We start from the raw sequence: 21,869 nt of genomic DNA on the forward strand, positions 1-21,869 counted from the left end.
AGCTCGACGGCTCGAGAAAACGAATCAAGACCCGTACCCAACGTGGGACGTTTCCACCCTCAGAAATCACAGACTCTCTCCCTCCTCTGTTTCATTTTTTTCTCTCCACCATAAACGACCACCAGGTGTGAAATGTGAAGACGCTCACGCTTTCTCTCTCTTTCTCTCTCTCTGGGGTGTTAACATCGAAGGGAAACTCTGCAACTTGAAACATTTTCTGTTGAGAAGGATCAATTGAAGGGAAACTCTGCAACTTGAACCATTTTTGTTGAGAGGATCAAGCTCAATAGTCTCAACGATACGTCGTCTTGCTTCGTTAAAGTCGAACGGGGAGAGAGAAATATCTTAATGGCTGAGTCATCAATGGGGGCTCTCGTGCCATCAGTGAAGTCGGAGCCGAAATCTTCGTCAGCGGTGGCAGTATCGTTGGAGGCAGTTGACGAAGCTGCAACAGTAGGAGGAGGCGAAGAAGCTCCACTAACAGCGGCAACAACAGCGATGGCGGAGACGGCTGTGGCTGAGTTCGATAAGGACTTCCTGTGTCCGATATGCATGCAGGTCATCAAAGACGCTTTCCTCACGGCTTGTGGTCACAGCTTCTGCTACATGTGTATTATCACTCATCTCCACAACAAGAACGATTGTCCTTGTTGTGGCCACTATCTGACCAACAATCAGCTCTTCCCCAACTTTCTCCTCAACAAGGTTCGATTTCTTCCCCCTCCCCTCCCCCCCTCTCTTTTGTTTCTTTGATTTCCTTCTCTTCGTCCTCCTTTCTTTGAATTTCATTGTACTCTTACGGCCTTACGGGCTACTTGACTTTTCCGTTTACTGCTCCTTCTCTTCTCAATATTTTATTCGTTTTGAATGTGATTCGTGGAGAGAATTTACTTTGCAATGTAACCGTGTCAGTGCCCAAAACTTCAGATCATTAAGACGGTAACTTAATGTGGAGAATTTGAACATTTGGGTTCTTTTTGTGTTTTTTTCTATTTCAGCTTGAATTAGCACCAAATCAGTCAAGGAAGTGTCAAATTGAGGCTTCAACTAATCGGGATCGTAACAGTTACCATCCCCCCCCCCCCCCCCTCCCCTCTCCTTCCAGCTGATTTCCACACTGACTACCGTATGTTGGCACTCCCTCTGGTGACCCAATCATGAAGGGAAAAAGACCTAAAACTGAAAGCACCCAAAATGCTGAGACCGTTTGGGCTGCCTGTTGGATGTCGGGACATGTCCAGGATGTCCCTTTAAAACACTATAAATAACTGATAGATGAGGGATCCACTTCTTCATGTGCATTACAGAAAAACATTCAGCAATTCAAAAAACAACTGATAGATGAGGAAACTACTGAACAATATTTTCAAACTCCACTACGAAGGTGCGGGCAGGAATCTCTTTGAAACTTTATGGTTAACAAGTAACATTATTGATCAGTTCAGAACTACTCTGATAAATTTTGGGATATTTTTATATAGTTCAAGGAATAAAAAGAATTCTCAGATTCTGATATAGAGAATAGGTCCCCATGTTCAACACTATGAAGAGAATGGTTCCATGTGGTCACACTATATGAACAGGCCATTCGTGTGGATCTCCATCATATGGGAAATGGAATCTCTAGTAGAAGGCCTTATTTTCTCTACCCTCAATCTTTAGTGGGAAAAATATGCGCAAAAAAAAATTGAAGTTGGTGCCAGGTCTTCAAGTTTCTTTTGACAAAATGCAATTATGAATTCAAATATTTAATACGTTCGGCTGCACTCTTTACAGTGGTCAATGGTTTTTGTACTCTTTAAGTTCTATCTGAAATTCCAACTTCCGTTTTCTTTGGTTTCTGTTGTTAGTCTCTGCAGTGCACATATTTACTATGTTGACCATCCCCTTTTGTTTTTTTAATCATTACCAAATCCATGTTTTTTGTACTGGGCATGGAGCCTATTTATGTGTGAACAATCTTTAACTGTCTATTCTTCAAGCATGACTAGTATCTTGAATACCTTGGCATGCAGCTTATTTCTCTGTACCCCATTTTGTAGCTATTGAAGAAGACTACTGCTCGTCAAATATCAAAAACCACATCTCCTGTGGAGCATCTTCGTCGGGCATTACAACAGGTCGTTATCACTTCTGAGTCTGGAAAGTTTTGAAAAAGACTTGTAAGCTCTATGTCTTCAGTTGATTATGATCATGTATACTGCTTGTTGTTATGCACTTGTGCTTCTGCTTTTGCAAACACATTTTCGTGTGCTCGGTGTAAATTGTATGAATCCTTGATCATGATACTATAGCTATAACACCACCACTTAACTCTTGGTTCTAACTAAGTAGAACTCTGAAGGGAAAATACATCATCCCATTACGATGGATACTGATATGGTGCGAATTAAGGAAAGAGAGATACCGCAAAGTGACTATTTTAGATATCTAGGGTCAATCATAAATAAAGAAGGTGACATAGAGGATGATGTTTCACAGAGAATTAAAGTGGATAGATGAAGTGGAGAGGCGCGTCCGGAGTTTTGTGTGACTGAAGTATTCCTCTAAAGCTTGAAGGAGAGTTCTATAGTACTGTTGTTCGACCGGCCATGATGTATGGGGCAGAATGTTGGGCAGTTAAAAAGTGTCATATTGATAAAGTTTTGTGTAGCAGAGATGAGGATGTTAAGATGGATGTGTGGAAAAACAAGGAAGGATAAAGTACGCAATGAACATATAAGATCGGACTTGGGAGTTGCCCCGATCAATGACAAGCTCTGAGAGAGTTGTTTAAGGTGGTATGGTCATATTCAATGGAGGCCTAGGAGCGCCCCAGTAAGGAAGAGTGATATGATTCCGATTGAAGGAGCTAAAAGAGCTAAGAGTGGACCTAAAATGACCATAGGAGAAGTGGTGAGGAAGGACATGCATAGTCTAGGTCTTGTACCAAGTATGACCTCGGATAGAGCCTATTGGAGGGCGAGGTTCCATGTCGCAAATCCCATTTAGCTGAGAATCTCTTGACGTGCTGGGCTATGCCGCCCCTTTCCTCTTACTATCTTTCATCTATCTTTTTTTTTATATATTTCACATCTTTCATTTGACTTTTTCTTTTTTATTTCCCATCTTTTTCCCCATCCCTCTTTCCCCATTTCCCTTTTTGGTTAGAACTTTGTTTTCCCTACTTTGTTTTGTTTGGATCCATGTAGCCGACCCCATTAAATTGGGATAAGGCTGAGTTTGTTGTTGTTGTCGTTGTTGTTTCATGTCCGAACAACTGACATTAGTTGTTTAGAAAGATCTTAATTAAATAGTACTTTAATATAAAGTACGGAAATCATCTCAATGAATTTGAGGCTATTTCTGTTATGATTGCCTTTGAGTTTATTGGACCATGACTCAAACTCAACTCAGTCTTATCCAAGTAAATGAGGAGTTGCTTGGACCATACTGCTAAAAAATATTCATGGTGTCTGTGTAAATATGAAGTGTTTATCCAGTTCTTAGGAACAGATTCTTTATACTATACTGTTCTTTAACAGTAGTCTGTCCACACTAATCCAATGAAGTCTGAGAACCTTGTTTGGTGTGCTTTAATATTCTTTTGTTATTGTTGCTGGAAGACAGTTTCTTTGGAAATTATGAGACAGTTAAATTATTGTTTCGATATCTAAAGTGTAAGTTCTTGTTTTATTTTAGGGAAATTTACGAAACACCCCCTGAAAATGGGCCAATACTCAGATCACCCCCTCTACACTAACGGTGTTAGTCTGCTGTTAGTTATTGGTGTAAAATGACTATTTTACCCTTGTACTAAATCATTAGGATTAAATTTACAATACTACCCTTTCCTATTCTTCTCATCTTGTGTTTCTTCGAACCCTAGCCGAGACGGTGATACCCCTGCCCCATTGCTCAACGCCATCTCCGTCTCCGTTCATGGTGGCCGCCACCGGGTGACCAGGGGGTGATTGCAGGTCCAAACCCTAGCCTGCGACTCTCCATTCTACTTGCAACTTAAGAAGATGCTTCTGATCCTTAGCGAAATCTTCATTGGCAAACTCCCATTTCTCCGGGTCAATCTTCCGGAATCCCTATCAAATAAAGACAAATCAGTCATTCTCAATTCAGCACAAATCATTCATTCTGATTCTCGAACTCAATTGCCCACAATAAATAATTACTTCAAAAAACCAAATTTTAGCCTATGCCCATTTGAGCTATAACCGATCCCATCATCCTACTTCAACTATGAAGCGAAATTACAATAACAAGAATTCGATTAACGAGCAGATCTAATTCAAATGGCTAAGAAGAGATGTCAATCAAAGTCGCCCGACGGTGATACCCCTAGCCGGCGATTCTCCATTCTACCTGCAACTTGAACCAGTCAAAGTTGCAGGTTTCGGTTCTTACAACAGTGATCTTCTTTGAAGCTGAAACCTAAAGGGTAAATATGCCCACAGATGGAGAACGTATACCCAGAAAATGAGGCGGAAGGAAGAGGAGATGAGAGAGAAGGCCTTGAACTCATACACTATTTGGAACATGAATTGCAGAGGTGGGGATTGAATCAGGGTAGTTCAAACCCTAACTATCCATTCGGTTTAGCAATTTGGGGAAGAAGGAGAGGGAATATTCCCCCTCCGATTCCTTATTTTAATTAAGAAAAAAAAAAGAGTACATGTTGGGTTTTAAGATCTAAGGGTAAAATAGTAATTATACTCTTCTCAAGGGTAGTTTAGGGTTTTCAAAAAATTTAACTAGCTGACTTCATCAGTTAACTAACGGTAGGGTCTAATTTGTGTATAGGGCTCTAATGCAGGGGGTGATCTGAGTATTTTCAAATATGAGGGGGTGATCTGAGTATCGGCACATTTTCAGGGGGTGATTCGTAAATTTCCTTTTATTTTAAATCATAAAACAAGTATCTTGTTGTGAAGATGCCTTTTCAATTGGACCATTGCTAATTTATTTTCTTGATTATTATCCTAAGGCTTTAGCCTTTTTCTTTGCATTTTTTTCGTATGTGGCTGTCTTCAGGTCAACCAGTTCCTGGTCGAAACAATACTAACCTATGACTTTTAGAAAATAGGATATGAAGGTTCATAAATTTTTTATTGGTGGTTTATTCAGTAGAAGGCTGCATCTAAGATGAACTTTGTGTGTGTGTGTTACCTGCGAAAATCTGAGAAGAGAAGATAAGAGAAGAGAGAAGGAGAAAAAGAAATTGCAGCCATAAACTATCAAATCAATTAATGAATAAGGGAGTTACAAAATACATATAGGGCTAGGGGCAAAGTAGGAAAAACCAAAAAGGAAAAGAACAAAAATATCGAGACCCATAAGGGCTCTCGGTATTAGCGCCAGGCGCTAATCCCGAGACCCATTAATGGCCCCACACCTTCACACGACACTTCCAACACTCCCCCTCAAGCTAGAGCATATATATATCAATCATGCCCAGCTTATTACAAATATAATCAATCCGCCCACTACCCAAAGGCTTTGTAAACACATCTGCGAGCGCCAAATCGGCAAGCTGCTGCCATCAACCCTTCACACACAGCACCATAAACACCTTCAGAAATCTTTCGTTGTAGAATAAGCAGATTTAAACCATCATCGCTGTTATCTAATCCGCAGCCAAAGAACAAACGAAAAGGAGGGGTGAAACCACCCCTGTTCTTCAAATCGCAGACCTCTGATTAGGTCAACCTGAAATCGCAGAAAAGGAAAAGAAAAAAAAAAAGAAGAAAAGGAGGGAAAGGGAAATCTCGCAAGGCTGTGTACCAGTCCTATTGAGTCTGCTCTGATACCATGTTATCTGCGAAAATCTGAGGAGAGAAGAGATGAGAAAAGTAGAAGAACAACTTGCATCTGTAAGCTATCAAATCAATTAATGAATAAGGGAGTTGCAAAATATATATAGGGCTAGGGGCAAAGTAGGAAAAACCAAAAAGAAAAAGAACAAAAATATCGAGACCCATAAGGGCTCTCGGTATTAGCGCCAGACGCTAATATCGAGACCCATTAATGGGCCCCACACCTTCACACGACACTGCTAACAGTGTGCATTGGACATTCTTGCTTCTATTTCTCTTTTTGCCACTACTATAGCAAGAATCCAATTATAGTGATGACTTCTTAGTCTTCTCGAAGATCTGTAGTTCGCAGAGATTTTTTTATGTGGACCTTGGTGCAACGGTTAGGTTGCTCCGTTGTGACCAATTGGTCGTGGGTTCGAGTCTCTGGAAAAACAAAGTTTTCCAACAAATCCAAGATCGCTTAAATTTAATTTATATTAAAGGAGTTATGTACTGGTCAAACTTCATTTGGTGTGCGCGAATGCTGTCAAAATTGCTATGAATGAAAATATTTTTTTGGACATCAAAACAAATGAATATTTTACCACACTTTTGTTTTTTAGCAATGTTTTACCATATTAAGATTTATAGAATTTTTAGATTTGAGAAAAACTTCAACATTAGAAGGTTGAAAATTGCACATACCGCCGAAAATCCAGTTTTTGTTCTTGAACTGGGGGCTTGACTTTTTTCCTTTTGGAATTTGATTTTTTGACTATTTTTATTGGATTCAAATAGGGGATATTTGCTTATTTATGAATAATATCTCAAGTAAATGAAATACAAATACAAAAATATTCACTTAAATGATATTAGGCATAAATAAGTGTCTGTCCCATAGTTGTCAAGGTGACTAGGTGAACCAAGGCGATTGAGGGGGTAAAAATTCAAGGCGACGTCTAGGCGCGACAAAGGAGCCGCTTGGGCGACCAAGGAGACACCAGAAATCAAGGCGTGACAAAGGCGTCTGGACGCCTTGACAACTATGGTCTGTCCTGGTTTTTGGCATAAATAAGTGTTTGTATACCAAGGTTTGCATAGATAGGTGTCTGTATACCAAGATTTCCCACTCAGATCTCGAGATCTGGCACTCATATAAAAGAGTTTGGGTCGCGATCTCACTTGAGTTGTTACACTTTTTCAACTCGTATGCCATCTCGTCTCGACCCCTTGGAAAACCGAGATCTCGCGAGTTCTCGATCTATGCTAGCAACATGTCACATGCATCTCCATGATAAATACCATAGTTGTCACATAATCTGAGACATCACACATGAATACATATCAATAATTTGACACATCAAACATGAATACATAGCTTGTTATCATCCTGTTGACCCCTTGCATACTATAATGCAATGTCCACCATCTCATACCATGTAATGCTACATCATACACACGCATGCATCATCAAGATGCATATGTTATGCATCTATACATGCATACTTGCATAATGCTACCACATGCCCAAAAGCTGCTACTGAATTGAACTGGCCACAAGAACTACTGACTGTACACTGTAACTCTCAACTGATGCTGCCTACATTCACTGTTGACTGTATCCATACAACTGTCAACTGTAACTGAAGACATTGTGCTATAATGCCATCTGTATCCGATGGTCTGCTGACTGAACTGCACCAAGATGCACTGTGTTGACAACAATGACTACAAACACATGCATCTACCAGCTGCACTGTGTGTTCTACAGTGAGGAATTTGACCTAATGACCAGAAAGCATCATGGAGACAGATGAAATTCCGATGTGGTACAACCACTTTGTTTTTGGGGTTTGGGTGAAATTTAGATGGGTTTGAACATGTTATCTTGGCCTTGGTATGAAATTAACAGGTCTATGGTAGGCTCTCTGTAATGCAATCTGAAAATCCAGATTATGGATCTCAGATGCAAGAAGGCCCAATGATCAAATCTGTGATCAGATCTGAGATAAAGGAAGCAACTGTGTTGTTAAGGGAAGAAATCAGATCAATGGAAGGGTGGGAAAGAGAGATGAGATCAACCTTCTTGGGAGGAAGAAGAGAGGAGAAGAGAAGAAATCAGGTTTGGGATAACAATCGCGTATGCACTGCTCAGCAACACCAAAATTCTTAAGAGAACTCATTTTCTTTACTCAAATCATTCTTAATTGATGGGGAGTGTATGACATATATAAAGACCTTCTAAAATTTCTAAATTGACCTATAAAAGGCTCCTAATCACACTAACACATTCAATAAAGTAAATAAACTCAAAACAGAATTCTATTTAGCTATTAAGTGTTCTAATCTAATTCCAACACTTAACTACTAATCTAATGTACTTCTTTTATCCCCACTTTATGGGCTTATAAATTAGGCCGATTACAATAAAACCTGAAAAAAATAAAAAGCCTTACCTATAATATAACTACGCAAAGGTCAATTTCAGCCCATTGGACTGCCACCAGCACTTTATGGGCCTTCCAAGCTTAAGCAAAGGCCTCCATACGGGATTAATGTATAATGCAACTGTATCACTCTGCCTGTTGGGTTTGGTTTTGGCTGAGGTTTGTAGTTTAGGCTTTGGGGTAAATTAATGAAGCACTACTAGTATACATGAGATATATAAATTATATGTAATGGATGTCATTCTGTATAACTCAGGTTCTGCCTACTAAAAAGTATTTCTAGTCTCCTGAATCTTCAAAGTTCCATTTATCATTTATCTTAATCACAAGCTTGGGGCAAAGTCTTAGGAGAAAAAGCAAAATTTTGTTCTCATTAAAATGTCTAATAATACCAGAAAGGTGTATAATAAACTCCGGGTAAGACCTAAGTTGAAAAGTCAATCTTCCTCAAGAGACTCGGCTAGACCTAACATATTTAATTTAAACCAAATAAATCAAATGCAACTAATAATTGAAGCTAAACTAGACCATACCCAAGGCTGGACTGGAAAATGAATTATAGAAATATTCTCCAGAACCTGACTGAAGAGCTTGTAAATTCTGAGAGTTTGTTTCAGCATGAAATCAATGTGAATTTATTTATTTCTGACTCATTTCATGCTTATTTCCATGCTTGAAATTGTGTAAAATACATCTAAAATTAAACTCATCTGGATCAAAGGTACTGAGTACTGACCACGTGTTAAATTCTAACTCTTTTGTATAATGCTTGTGGTCTTATTTATCAAAATAAAAATGAAATAAAGTTGTGGTCTTAGACTCTTAGTGCATGTCTTTTCCTTCGTCATCTTCAATGCATATACGGGACATTTACTAATTAAAGGGCGTAAGAAGTTCCCAAAAACAAAGTCAAGTAAAACTTTCAGAAACCTCATAATAGAGGAACAACAGAATCTAATAATTCTGGCTTCCATTTGTCACCAAGATACAATGAATTGTTTTGTTGTTCTAAAGCTTAAACAGAGTACTTTGAAATCTCAACAATCAATCTGGTGCATGTTTTGAGCTATAGTCCTGTCAGAATATCTTTTGGAGCTGAATATGGATGTAGGAGCTGTAGAGAATTATTTTCCGTTTGTGGTAGTCTTTGGTTTTGGGGAAGGTGTGCTTTTGTGGTGATGGGAGTTCTCTTGGATGGAATACATTTTAGGTAGGAAAGGGCGATTGCTTGCATTTGTGGAAGGGTCCTTAATGCAGTAATTCTCCTCTTTTTAGTTTCTCTGGCCTTTTTGTGCATTGGCATTTCAGTAAGTGGAAACTCTTTTAATTCATCCTTTACATGTATAAAAGAAAAAAGCTTGTACTGGAGTTCAGCACAATGATATCTTATTTTGTCATTCAAGGTCATAAAACAAAGTGGACATTTCAACTTTTGTTGGGCGTATAGCCTACTAATTGTATATATATGATTTAGTTAGGTTGTATATGTATTATAGTTTCTCCGCTTATGGACCTGATGCATGCACCTCTGCAACATTCTGAAGCCGAGCCTTGAAATGGATGTTGAAACTTGGCAGAAGATACAATAGACATGAAAGCTGCCTGAATGAAATTTTATTGTGGATGATAATATGTTGTTGCTAGCAGCCTAGCAAGATAGAAATACAAAAATTGAACTAATATTGAGATTATATTCTTATCATTGTATGAATTAAGTATCTAAATTTGTACTTTGTGTGGAATCAAAAGGAAATTAGTAAAATTCAGGGACGTTGGCTTTGCCATCCTGCTTTTGCTGGTAGTCTATGGTAAAAGAGGAATCAATTGGGGAACCTTTAGCTAGTGAATCGAATTTTCTTTCCCATCTGTATTGTAGGATCAATCGTTTCAAACCTAAAATTGTGATGTATTTCTCTTTAAAATCATGCTTGCATGTGTAGTAGACTTTAAAATATGACACTTTCTGGTGATCCTTAGACAGGGATGTGAAGTGCCACTTAAGGAGCTGGACAACCTATTGTCTATCCTTGCAGAGAAGAAAAGGAAGATGGAGCAAGAAGAAGCTGAGACAAATATGCAAATTCTACTCGACTTCTTGAACAGCCTGAGGAAGCAAAAACTGGAAGAGCTTAATGAGGTTTGTATTCCTGAACTTATAGTTATATTTTTTGGAATGTATTCATGGTTTTTTATTTCTAGTTTATTTGTCAAGTTCATCTATATGAGACTTGTCAATGCTTAATATAGTATTTTTTGGTGGATTCTGCAAAAAAAGGAGTCTAGATGACTAGGTTTTTTATTGCATTATTCTTCATGATTAGTTTATGTTTAAAATTAACTGTCTTTTCAGAGAAACATAAAATATATTTTACTTTTTTATGAAAATAACTTGATTAATAGAACTGGCCACCAACAATGATAGATGGGATTGGAGATCAATGATTCTTTTTCTTTATGGGTAAGACCTAAGCCTCTTCTCCATCATGTTTTGCTTACAAAGTTTACCCATTTCATGGTGTGTCCCCTTGCTGCATGTGCAATATAGTTAAACTGTGTATTTACCATGTTTATACCTATTAGTGAGGAGCAACTTTATTAAAGTGTAGACTTAATTAGCCGATGCACTTTTTGCAGGTACAAAATGACCTCCAGTATATTAAGGAAGACATTAGTGCCGTAGAGAGACACAGAATAGAGTTATATCGAGCAACTGAGAGATACTCAGTCAAATTGCGAATGCTTCATGATGATCCTATGGCAACAAAAGCTTGGCCTTCATCAATGGATAAACATGGCAGTGGTCTTGTATCAAGTGCTCGTAGTGCCCAAGGTGGGATGAGTTCAGGAAATTTTCAGAACAAAAAAACTGATGTAAAGGCTCAAGTGAGCTCTCAGGGACTCCAAAGAAAGGATGCTTTTATTAGTGCTTCTGATCCGCAAAATGTTGTTACTCACTCAGGACTTGCTGTGGCTAGAAAAAGGAGGGTCCATGCACAGGTCAGTAATCTTACGAGGCATGAATTAGCATAAATTTAGCTAGTTGTATGCAGTGTTGCATTGCAATAAATATTTGTGAAGATCCAAGGTCCGGTCCATCTGGTGTAGTTATAGATGATTTACTGACAGTGTATTGATCGACCTGGTGCACATGCTGATGGGTTTCTAGAAGCCCAAGGTTACTAGGTTAAAAAATCCAATGAAACCAGAATCGTGGTGACTGTTTTAGTAACCAGAATTGAAGATATTTATAATTACAGATAATCCAAGGTTCTGATTTAATCCAAAAGCTGGTCGAAGTCTGGTTCAAGAAGTTATAGGTTAATCCTACTGAGGGTAAGATTCTAGAAACAGAGTTCCAGAACAGTAACTGATAACAGCAAGTGCAAAGATTTTAAAGAGCAACAGTAATGGTCTGAACTGATAAATAAATATTAGTAAAGAGTACATGGTTACTCTCATCCAATGTGTAAAGAGTTACAAGATACCCATGGTTACTCTCATCCAATGTGTAAAGAGTTACAAGATACCCATGGTTACTCTCATCCATTGTGTAAAGAGTTACAAGATACCCTAGGTGATGGTTTCGATAAATGCATGTGCTCCATGAGTGCTGACATGCTGATCTTTCATTGGTGCTTGCCATTCGGTTAAGTGAGATCTATCTTAAAGTAACTAGTTTGAGGAATCCGTTGCCTTTTCTTTTTGGGGCCTTTTGGGTAGGATAACATTTAATTTATGAAATATTGAAGCAGCTGAAGTAGTCAGTAAGTTATGATCCGTGTGCAAGATATACAAACCTCTTTAGGATAAGTTGCGTCCAGTATGGTGCTGTCTCAATCCCTTCCAAGTGGTGAAGTTTGTAAATTATGAGCCAGTTACAGAAACTTATGTGGAGTAAGTTCCTAATGTACGGTGGTATCCCAGTCAGTTGTAACTGTGCAATATGTGACACTGTTGAATTATTGAGACCAACATCCGCAAAAGCAGAATATAAAAATTTTATTTGACATTTGTGTTACAGTCTGATAGAGGTCCTTGGATATGCATCAGTTCCTTTCCTTTCACTAGCAACACTAAAACATGGCAGATTCTATTAGACTCTCCTTGGCTTTCTGAGACCCACAGCTGGTCATCCAAGGGTAAGATAGCTGGTAACCCTTATGAAACGTCTCTATGTAGATGTTCCAGATGTATGAGAGAGATGGGGCAGTGGATTAAAATGTCTGGCTGCCGGACTCTTGTTTACCACTGTACACTTCGCCAATCTCATGCTACCGAGATGAAGTGACCCTCTATTAGGATCTTATGTAGGGTGTATCCACTTAAAAGATGGAGCATATGGAATGGATCCGAGAGTCTCTCTTTTTCCACTCCAATGAGAGAAGCGATGGGAAACTTCCCTTAGAACCCAACAATTAAGATCTCTCTTCCAAATTGGCTGATCACCTCCATCAAATTGTGGCTTTATACAGATCTGTGAGCAAATCTATGAGGGCATACTTCCAAAGCTTTCACATTCTCCTTGGCCTAGTCCATCAACCTAAATTGCCAGCAATTTGACATCTTGAAAATACATCTCTTTCACCCCTGTTGATTTCCATGCGAAAGCCAATTTTATATGTGTAGGTGACACGAAAACCTTCATTGTGGCAGTTTTGTTGGGTTCACAAAGGGCTCCATGTGTTGGCCACAGCACCCTCTCCTTGTGTCATTTTTCTGTCTCAATAAGCCTTCTCCTTTATATTTTTAGTTTAAAATTTGGAGTCTTAAGTCCAATTAATTGCAGGCTGTACAGCTGAGGTGTGATTGAGACTGGACATGTGGCCAATCCAGAGGGTCCCCCATCTATGGACATCTATGGATGGTCTGGATTGACTGTATCATAAACTTTACTGAAATTGGTGGGGTCACCTAGTGAAGAGATCTAGGTGATTCACCAAGTATATGTGTGTTCTGTATTATAATTAAATGTGTACTACTTTGTTTTTTGTGTCTGGATTCTTATTATCTCCACAACAGTTCAATGACCTGCAAGACTGTTACCTGCAAAAGCGGCGGTTCTGGGGTAGCCAATCACATAAACAAGAGGAACGGAACACACATGCCACTAGCAGAGAAGGTTATCATGCCGGGCTTGAGGATTTCCAATCTGTTTTGACAACCTTCACACGATACAGGTATTCAAGTAACATGATTATGATTAAGTTTGTTCTGGGCTTGTTTTAAAAAAAAGTTTCCAGCTTTTCCTATTGCTGGATAACTGGTCTATCTTTTACATCCAAGTTAGTAATATGTGTGTGTTTTTTTTTCTGGCTGTGTGATTCAGTCGATTGAGGGTCATAGCGGAACTCAGGCATGGGGATCTTTTCCACTCAGCAAATATTGTATCAAGGTAAGGTGAAATTGATTGCACTTAAGGTTTCATCCAAGTGGAGACTACTATCTCCCAAGTCCACAAGACTTGTTTGTACACCCCCCAAAAAGAAAGAAAAGTTTGAAAGACTTGTCACTTGAAATTGACTTGCTCTGCTCGAAGAGCTTGCCTTGTTTGAGAGGAGTAGATTTAACTAACAATATTAATAAACCAAAATGTCCAAAAACTTAATGAGTAATATTGGCTGTTGGATTCTCTTGTATGAAGATTGCCATGAATCAATTGAGGGCCATGAATCGATTGAGTCATTATTAAATATCAACTCCAGTGACTTGCTGTGTCAGTCAAAAGCTTGGGAGAACTGAAATTAGTTGGTAATTCTAGCACTTCAACTTGGCTGACTCATTAGTAGAAGCTGTTGAGTTCTATAAATATGACATTGCCACCTTCATTAGCATACAAGACTTTAGGTGAGCACTGAGAATTTGTTGTGGGTATGTATCTTTGAATGTCTTCTTTTTAAAATTTTTGACTATTTAGAAAGCTCTAATCTTCAGTTACTGCAGTGGAAGTGCCTTGTGTTTCTTCCCTGCCTGTTGGAGTGTTCTACTTGTTGAATTACTGGCCATTTACCAAAATCTAGGCTTCATTCTATGCAATAGTTGGTTTATGTTGTAGACTTGAGGATTGTTCTGTAGCTGCTGTTGCTTTAGAATTTTTTGTTATTTTGATGTGTTATTTTTCTTTTAAGGATTTTGTGTAAAACCTAAAATGCTTATAATGGGGTAAATGGTATAATAAAGGAACATAACCTACTTTGACCCTCCATTTGTCAGGATTGCTGTAGGAGATTGGTCCCAATATGTGAACTTAGGTGAGCGATTTGTACTGTAAACCCCAGCATTAGTTGAATAAGACTGAAGAGAAGAAAGTAAGGGAAGCAAAGGAAAGGGGGTTATTATTGATTGTTACTTTGCTATATTTATAAATTTGGTTCATTGATAATGATAATGGAAACGATCAATGATCAGTCATAATCATAATCATGCTGCTGATGATGATATGATTAAAATTTAAAAAATTAATAGAAGAGACCCCTCAAGTATAACTTGTATCCTGTATGTTTTCGGTAATCTGTTATTGTTATCTATGTTTATTTATTTGTTTCTTACCCTTTGAATTCGGTGTCTTCTACTCTCTCTCTCTCTCTCTCTCTCCTTCTGTGTATGTTATCTGCCTTTCCCAACCCCTTCTTTGATAAGGAAATATATTGACACCGTAAATGCCTTTCACAGCATAGAATTTGACCGCGATGATGAGTTATTTGCTACCGCAGGAGTTTCTCGGCGCATTAAGGTTTTTGAGTTTTCCTCAGTAAGTATCAGATGGTCTGCGATTTTGTTTAAGCATTAACGATGCTGTTGGGTATGTGAAATAATAGACATGTTGTTCCAGGCTGGAGTTCAGGACCTTACACTAATGTACAGTCCCAATGCTGATGGTTATCATGTGACAGTAAACTCCTGGTTGTTAACATTGTAAAAATAAATAGGCTTAAAGCCTTCAGAAGCTATTGTAGCTTGTCTTACTGGTTCCAATCTTGAGGTATATTGTCCTGATCAGATGGTCAAAGCCATCCAGTTTTGAAATATAACCTGGAACATGCACTCATCTTTTGTGTATGTCATGGTCATCTTTTCAATTTTGTGCCAAGTTACTCTTTATTTGGACACCAGCAGATGTGTCTTATGCATTGGCTATTATATGTAGGCTTGTATTTTCATCTGCAGTGTTTATTTTACCTTGTTGGCTGATCGTTGCCTGTCTGGGTGCTTTTCAGGTGGTGAATGAACCTGCAGATGTCCACTGTCCTATAGTGGAGATGTCCACACGTTCCAAACTCAGTTGCCTGAGTTGGAACAAGTACACTAAGAACCATATAGCCAGTAGTGATTATGAGGGGATAGTAACTGTTTGGGATGTAAATACCCAGCAGGTAATAATAATTTCTTCTGAGCCTCAAAGCTTTTCTCATTCCAGTGTCTTACAAATGTAATGGAGGTTGGACCATTCTGGCTGAGAAGTCCGTGGCTGATGGTCCATACAGTCGCCCAATAAACAGAAGGATATAGACAACAACAACAATGACAACTCAGCCTTATCCCAACTAAATGCGGTCAGCTACATGGATCCCAGTAGAAACAAAAAATTAATAATAAGAAGTAGAAGAAGAGCACAGCAAAGACACATACTCTAGGGCATTGACCCAACTTACCTAAGAACCGTATCATAGCTGCTCAACATTCCGCTCTTGTCCTCGAGAAAGGCGTGTAATACAACAAAAGCGTCCCAACAACAAAGTCCAACGATCGGCTATGTGGATCTTCGCTCTCCAATCAGCTCTATTTGAAGTCATAGAGTGAACGAGGCCTAGGCTAAGCATGTCTTTCTTCATCAGTTCTTCTATGGTTATCTTAAGTCTACCTCTAGCTCTTTTGGCTCCCTCAATCAGGTCGCTCCTTTGAATTGGGGCATCCGAAGGACTCCATTGAACATGGCCATGCCACCTCAAGCGACTCTCTCCAAGTTTATTATGGATCGGAGCTACTCCCAGCCCAGCCCTAATATGGTCATTCCTTACTTTATCCTTCCTACTGTTCCTACACATTCATCCTTCCTCCGGACATACTTCTCCACTTCATCCCCCTTGTTTAATCCTCTGGGCGACATTGTCTTCTATGTCGCCCTCCTTATTTACGATTTATCCTAGGTATCTAAAATAGTCACCTTGGGGGATCTCCCTCCCACCAATAAATACCGTTTCATTATCGGTCACAGATCTGCTAAAGTTACACACCATATATTTGGTTTTAGTTCTACTTATCTTTAGACCTTTTGATTCCAAGGTAGTTCTCCATAGTTCTACTTTGGCGTTAATCCCTGTTTGTGTCTCATCCACCAAAACAATATCATCTGCAAAGATCATACACCAAGGAACTTCCTTGTATGCCTCTGGTTAAATCGTACATGATAAACGCAAACAAAAAAGGGCTTAAGGCTGTTCCTTGGTGTAACCCAATTGAAATTGGGAATTCACTACTTTGGCTCCCTGCCGTTCCAACGCTAATCACCACATCAGAGTATATATCTTTAATTGTGTCTACGTATTTACATGACACCCATCTCTTCTCAAGAATAATCCAGATTAACTCTCTAGGGACTCTGTCGTAGTTTTTTTCTAGGTCTATGAAGACCATATGGAGATTCTTCTTGCCCTCTCTATATCTTTCCATGAGTCCGAAGTAAGAAAATTGCCTCCATCGAGGATCTTCCAGGCATTAAACCGAATTGGTTTTCCGAAATATTAGTCTCCTTTCTCAGGTGGGTTTCAATAATCCTCTCCCATAACTTCATTGTATGGCTCATCAACTTTATCCCTCTATAGTACACTAGGGTCTTCCTCAGTGGTACAAGTTCTTGATTTTGATGCCAATGTCTTGATTTCCAGTTTATATGACAAACTTCAGTTCTCATTGAATGGCCGCTCAGAACTAGTTGGTCTGTTGACCAGCCAATGTTTCTTGACCACATTTTCTCTCGACTTAGGACCAGATCATTCTCCTTTGTAGTAATGGACCAAATGTTTTGATAACAATTGTCATACCCTATATTTTTCCTGAACTGTTTACATGCTGTAATTGGACTTCTGGATTTGCAGAGTGTGATGGAATATGAAGAACATGAAAAGCGAGCTTGGAGTGTTGATTTTTCACGCACTGAGCCATCGATGCTTGTGTCTGGTAGTGATGATTGCAAGGTATTCTCTTCACATTTTCTTAGTCGAACAATTAATTGTCCTTGTTTGACCAAGTGATTGATAAACTTTTGTATAGCTGAAAAAAAAGAAAATAAAAAAGATTATACACGTACCTTAGGGTTGACAGATTCAACAGAATCAACACTTATGTAAAGTTGGTTTTAATAATCCACTATATTCACTGGCAAACTGCCGTTTCCTATCCAGCAATCAAGATATGTAAAGAGTGGATTTGCAATGTATAAAATCCCATAAAAGATTTGGCGTCAACCTACTATTCCACCCAAGGGAAAGGACACCTCATCCTTGATTGGTCTACTATTCCATCCAAGTATTTAGCAACATGTTGAACTGCTTGAGTGGATTTTTTAGCGATGTTGGCAAAGGCATAGGCCTATTAACAGGTGAGCACTTGAAGAGGAACCAGAATGATCGTCTTAGAAATAGTGCTGCTTGGTAACATCAGTTCATTAAGTTTCTGATGTGGCAGTTTTTTTTTTTTTTGTTTTCTCCCCTCCCTTTTTGGGTTGCAGTAGGAGTGAGTGATGCCTTTAAGATGTAAGCATTAAAAAAAAGTTGAAATAACCCCTTGACTAATGTGCTTCACTAGATTTTTTGAGAGACATGGAAGAATTTGTTGTGGCTAAAACTTTTGTAAATCATCTTTGACTGTCTGCATTTCCCATGCTTCAAATGTTAGGGATTTCATTTTGTAATTCCTACATGCACGAGTCTCAAGGCATTTTGTGTGTGCCATTATTTTAGTGTGCCTTATAAAACCATCATGATGCAAAACTGGGTAGCATCATTAATCCATGTTGACACCAGTCAGCTGGGTGAGAAAAAGTAGAATTTTCCTTTTGGGCAACAGAAGGAAGGAACATTGCTGGAGGAAGAAGTCGTCCAAGGCAAGAAAAATACAGCTGGGTGATGAATTTTAGTCCTTTCTGCAAATAATGATTGGTTAACTGTTTATCTATGTGGGACTCTTGTCAAAACAGATTTTTTGTGCTCTCTCTAATCTCTCTTTATGAATTGAGGTGTATTGTAAGCTAATTTTTACTTGCGTTTTGTATTCTCCCTTTGGCCTACCTCACAGTGTGCAGCTGTTGTGTAACAAACAGGTTAAAATCTGGTGCACGAATCAGGAAGCGAGCGTACTCAACATTGACATGAAAGCGAATATCTGTTGTGTCAAGTATAACCCCGGATCTAACATCTATGTGGCGGTATGCTCTCATGTATACCCTGAATTTTGGATTCACTAAATAGGTTTTCTTGCCCTAACTTTTTAAAGAAAATAAACCTGTTCTCGTTCCTTGTGGGGGGGGGGGGGGGTTCAGAAAAAATGATTCTTTGTAATCCAAAAACATATAAAATTTGTTTATCAATACACTATTTACAAATTCACTACTATTCTATATTATTATTATTAGAGTTTGGTGCTCCACTGCAATTACTTATTTTGGTTAGACTAGAACTGGGCTCAGTCATAATGGTGTAACAGGTTTGAGTATCTCTATGCCTTACTTTTGCTTCAACAAAATTTTTTGCAACAGTCCCCTCCTTCCCCCAGCCCCTCTACTCAAGGTCACTTCATTCTTCCTAAAAGTGTATTTAATTTGTGAAAATTATCCTTTGTATGAATGTTGCATGAGGTCACTCTCACCCCAACCGCCCACTTCTCTTCAAGTTTAAGCTTTGTAAAATTTTTCTCTTTCCCCTTCAAAAACTAACTCTACATTATTCGTGTATGAACTCAACCATTTTTTGGCATTATGCAGGTTGGTTCTGCTGATCATCACATTCACTATTATGATTTGAGAAACTATAGCCATCCACTCCATGTATTTAGTGGGCACAGGAAAGCTGTTTCATATGTGAAATTCTTGTCCAACAACGAGCTTGCATCTGCATCTACAGACAGCACATTGCGGCTATGGGATGTAAAGGAAAATTTACCAGTAAGTTACTTTTGTAAGGTGGTGGTCTTTAAATGTCCATTTAGTCAGCCATTACGACAACTTTTATATACCCTGGGTTCTTTTTGTTTTTCTTCTGTTATAGATGGATAAATTTGCTTTTGCTTTGATAGTCAAAGCAAGATAGATAGTGGTTGTAGATGGCTATACATCCAAATCTATGGTTATAAAACTTGCGTAATTCACCAATATTAGGGATCATAGCACAGACTAGGTTCAATACCCATCTTCACTTTTTGATAACCAACAATTGACCATTTTCTGTTATCCAAGATAATGTCACAAGAACTAGCTGTTATGCAGTGATTGTTAGCATCATTTTAAAGCTGAGATTGGGCAAAACTACAATTGTTGCTCATTATATGTGGATTGAAGTGAAGATAGATAGTGGTTGTAGATGGCTATACATCCAAATCTATGGTTATAAAACTTGCGTAATTCACCAATATTAGGGATCATAGCACAGACTAGGTTCAATACCCATCTTCACTTTTTGATAACCAACAATTGACCATTTTCTGTTATCCAAGATAATGTCACAAGAACTAGCTGTTATGCAGTGATTGTTAGCATCATTTTAAAGCTGAGATTGGGCAAAACTACAATTGTTGCTCATTATATGTGGATTGAAGTGAAGATGAAACTGTAGACTTTGATCGGTGAAAACTCCTTACAGAAATTTATAGTACATCAATACTTGCAGGAAGCTTTCTGAGGAGTGAGTATGTAGATCAGTATGGGAGCCATGGGAGGATGAGACACTGTTTCCATCCTACTTCCCCCTCCCCCCTCTTTTTTTGGGGTACCAAACATCCTACGGGATGGACAGAAGTCTGAGAAAGCTTCAAAGTTGTCAGCTTTTTCACATATTGTCTGCCCGTCATGTGTTGCTTTTTAGACGCGGGAAATTGTAATTGTCATCCTCAGATGCATCATGCTAGCACAACTGTTCCTAGCCATCATGTGTGAAATTGCATCATCTCTGTAGATGGTGGTGTCATCCAGATTAAGTCTTAGCCCTAATCATCAAATTTAGATTCACTTTGATCATTGAGTTTAGATTCAGATTGATTTAAAATACTACGAGGGATATGTACACTGCATTCTTATTTTGTAGAATATGTCCTCAGGTGCGCACATTTAGAGGCCATACAAACGAGAAGAACTTTGTGGGTCTCACTGTTAACAGTGAATACATTGCTTGTGGCAGTGAAACAAATGAAGTGTTTGTTTACCACAAGGTTAGTACAAATTTTCAAGATAATTTTCCTCTGTTGCTCTATACATTCCTAAGTAACTTGATTTTGGGATTTATTTCCAGGCAATATCCAAACCTGCAGCTTGGCATAGATTTGGTTCATCTGATCTGGATGATACTGACGACGATGCCGGATCCTACTTCATTAGTGCTGTTTGTTGGAAAAGTGATTCGGCGACAATGTTAACTGCCAATAGTCAAGGAACTATCAAAGTTCTTGTCCTTGCAGCATGAATCGGAAGGAAAAATGGGTGGCAAAAGAAGGGTTGAGAAGAAGGGTATTGTTCCACTTGCCTCAACTATTTGTTGAACTTGCTGTTAATTGTTTTGTACATATTAAAGTGGTGAAATGGGTAGCTTGGAAAAGTTAGGTTATGAGTCCTTGCATATTGATTCTCAATTGTAGTTAAGCCAACAACCTTCAATTCCCAAAGATTTAAAAGGGAGAATTTCTATATTACTTAAAATACGGTTTCAGCTTTTACCAAAATACCCAAAACAAGGATGCGTATTAAATTGTCCAAAATAGTGCATAATACGTCTGGGATTCATTAAGCCATGATTCTCTGTTTGTCTTCGCTGCTACAGAGTTTGAAGAAGCAATAGAGGGAATATAGAATCTCGACTAAGATAATACTGAGGTCAGAGTGGGAGCTGGCAAATCATGCCGGTATTAGGAAGGGTATCCAAACTGCCAGAAGAGCCCGTTTGAGAAAATTGGATATTCAAATCCTGATTGTTTCTCTCTTTTTCCCTTTGAAGCCCTTTTAAGTCGTAATTAGGCATGTAAACGGATCGGATGTGATCGGATCCAAATATTTTCTGGTTGAATACAGATACCTCTTAACAGATTTGGATGCGGATCAAATTTGGATTTTCGATCATCCGTTTACATCTTTATCTTCTGAAACCCGGACCTTCCAGCAGATACAATTCACTGTCAATCTATATTTCTTAGATCATGATTCTCTTTTCCTCATATTCTAGAACCTATTGAATCTTCAAAAACCCTCACGATCATTATTTACTTAATTCTTTATTATTAAGATATTCGGATTTTTTTCTCAATGGATTTTTATCAGAGATTCAAATTTTTTTTCCGGATATCTCTAAACGAATATGGATGTTCCTAAATGGATACAGATGCGTATCAAATTCGGATTTTGGCTTTTCATTTACATCCCTAGTCCTAACATGATTCT

The 21,869-nt window shown here is 38.5% G+C and overlaps 1 protein-coding gene across 1 annotated transcript; it reads left to right on the forward strand.

Annotated features, from left to right (window-relative positions):
* Positions 1–216: 216 nt before the first annotated feature.
* LOC122640175 (E3 ubiquitin-protein ligase COP1-like) lies at positions 217–21,096 on the forward strand. The gene is made up of 13 exons (XM_043833330.1): positions 217–705; positions 2,043–2,120; positions 10,218–10,373; positions 10,871–11,233; positions 13,256–13,413; positions 13,563–13,628; positions 14,906–14,984; positions 15,451–15,606; positions 17,329–17,427; positions 18,552–18,656; positions 19,212–19,391; positions 20,540–20,650; positions 20,731–21,096. The coding sequence occupies exons 1-13, from the start codon at positions 349–351 to the stop codon at positions 20,899–20,901; spliced, it is 2,079 nt and encodes a 692-aa protein (XP_043689265.1). The 5' UTR covers positions 217–348; the 3' UTR covers positions 20,902–21,096.
* The last annotated feature ends 773 nt before the right edge of the window (positions 21,097–21,869 follow it).

This window comes from Telopea speciosissima, chromosome 9 (assembly GCF_018873765.1).
Source record: "Telopea speciosissima isolate NSW1024214 ecotype Mountain lineage chromosome 9, Tspe_v1, whole genome shotgun sequence".
Lineage (NCBI taxonomy): Eukaryota > Viridiplantae > Streptophyta > Magnoliopsida > Proteales > Proteaceae > Telopea > Telopea speciosissima.

What these genes read in the sequence shown, in the direction of transcription:
- LOC122640175 (XM_043833330.1), top strand. Translation starts at nt 349, where the DNA reads ATGGCTGAGTCATCAATGGGGGCTCTCGTGCCATCAGTGAAGTCGGAG. An exon ending in CCAACTTTCTCCTCAACAAG is followed by an intron (nt 706 to 2,042) that starts GTTCGATTTCTT and finishes CCCATTTTGTAG; the next exon opens with CTATTGAAGAAGACTACTGC. An exon ending in TCAGCAAATATTGTATCAAG is followed by an intron (nt 13,629 to 14,905) that starts GTAAGGTGAAAT and finishes TGCCTTTCACAG; the next exon opens with CATAGAATTTGACCGCGATG.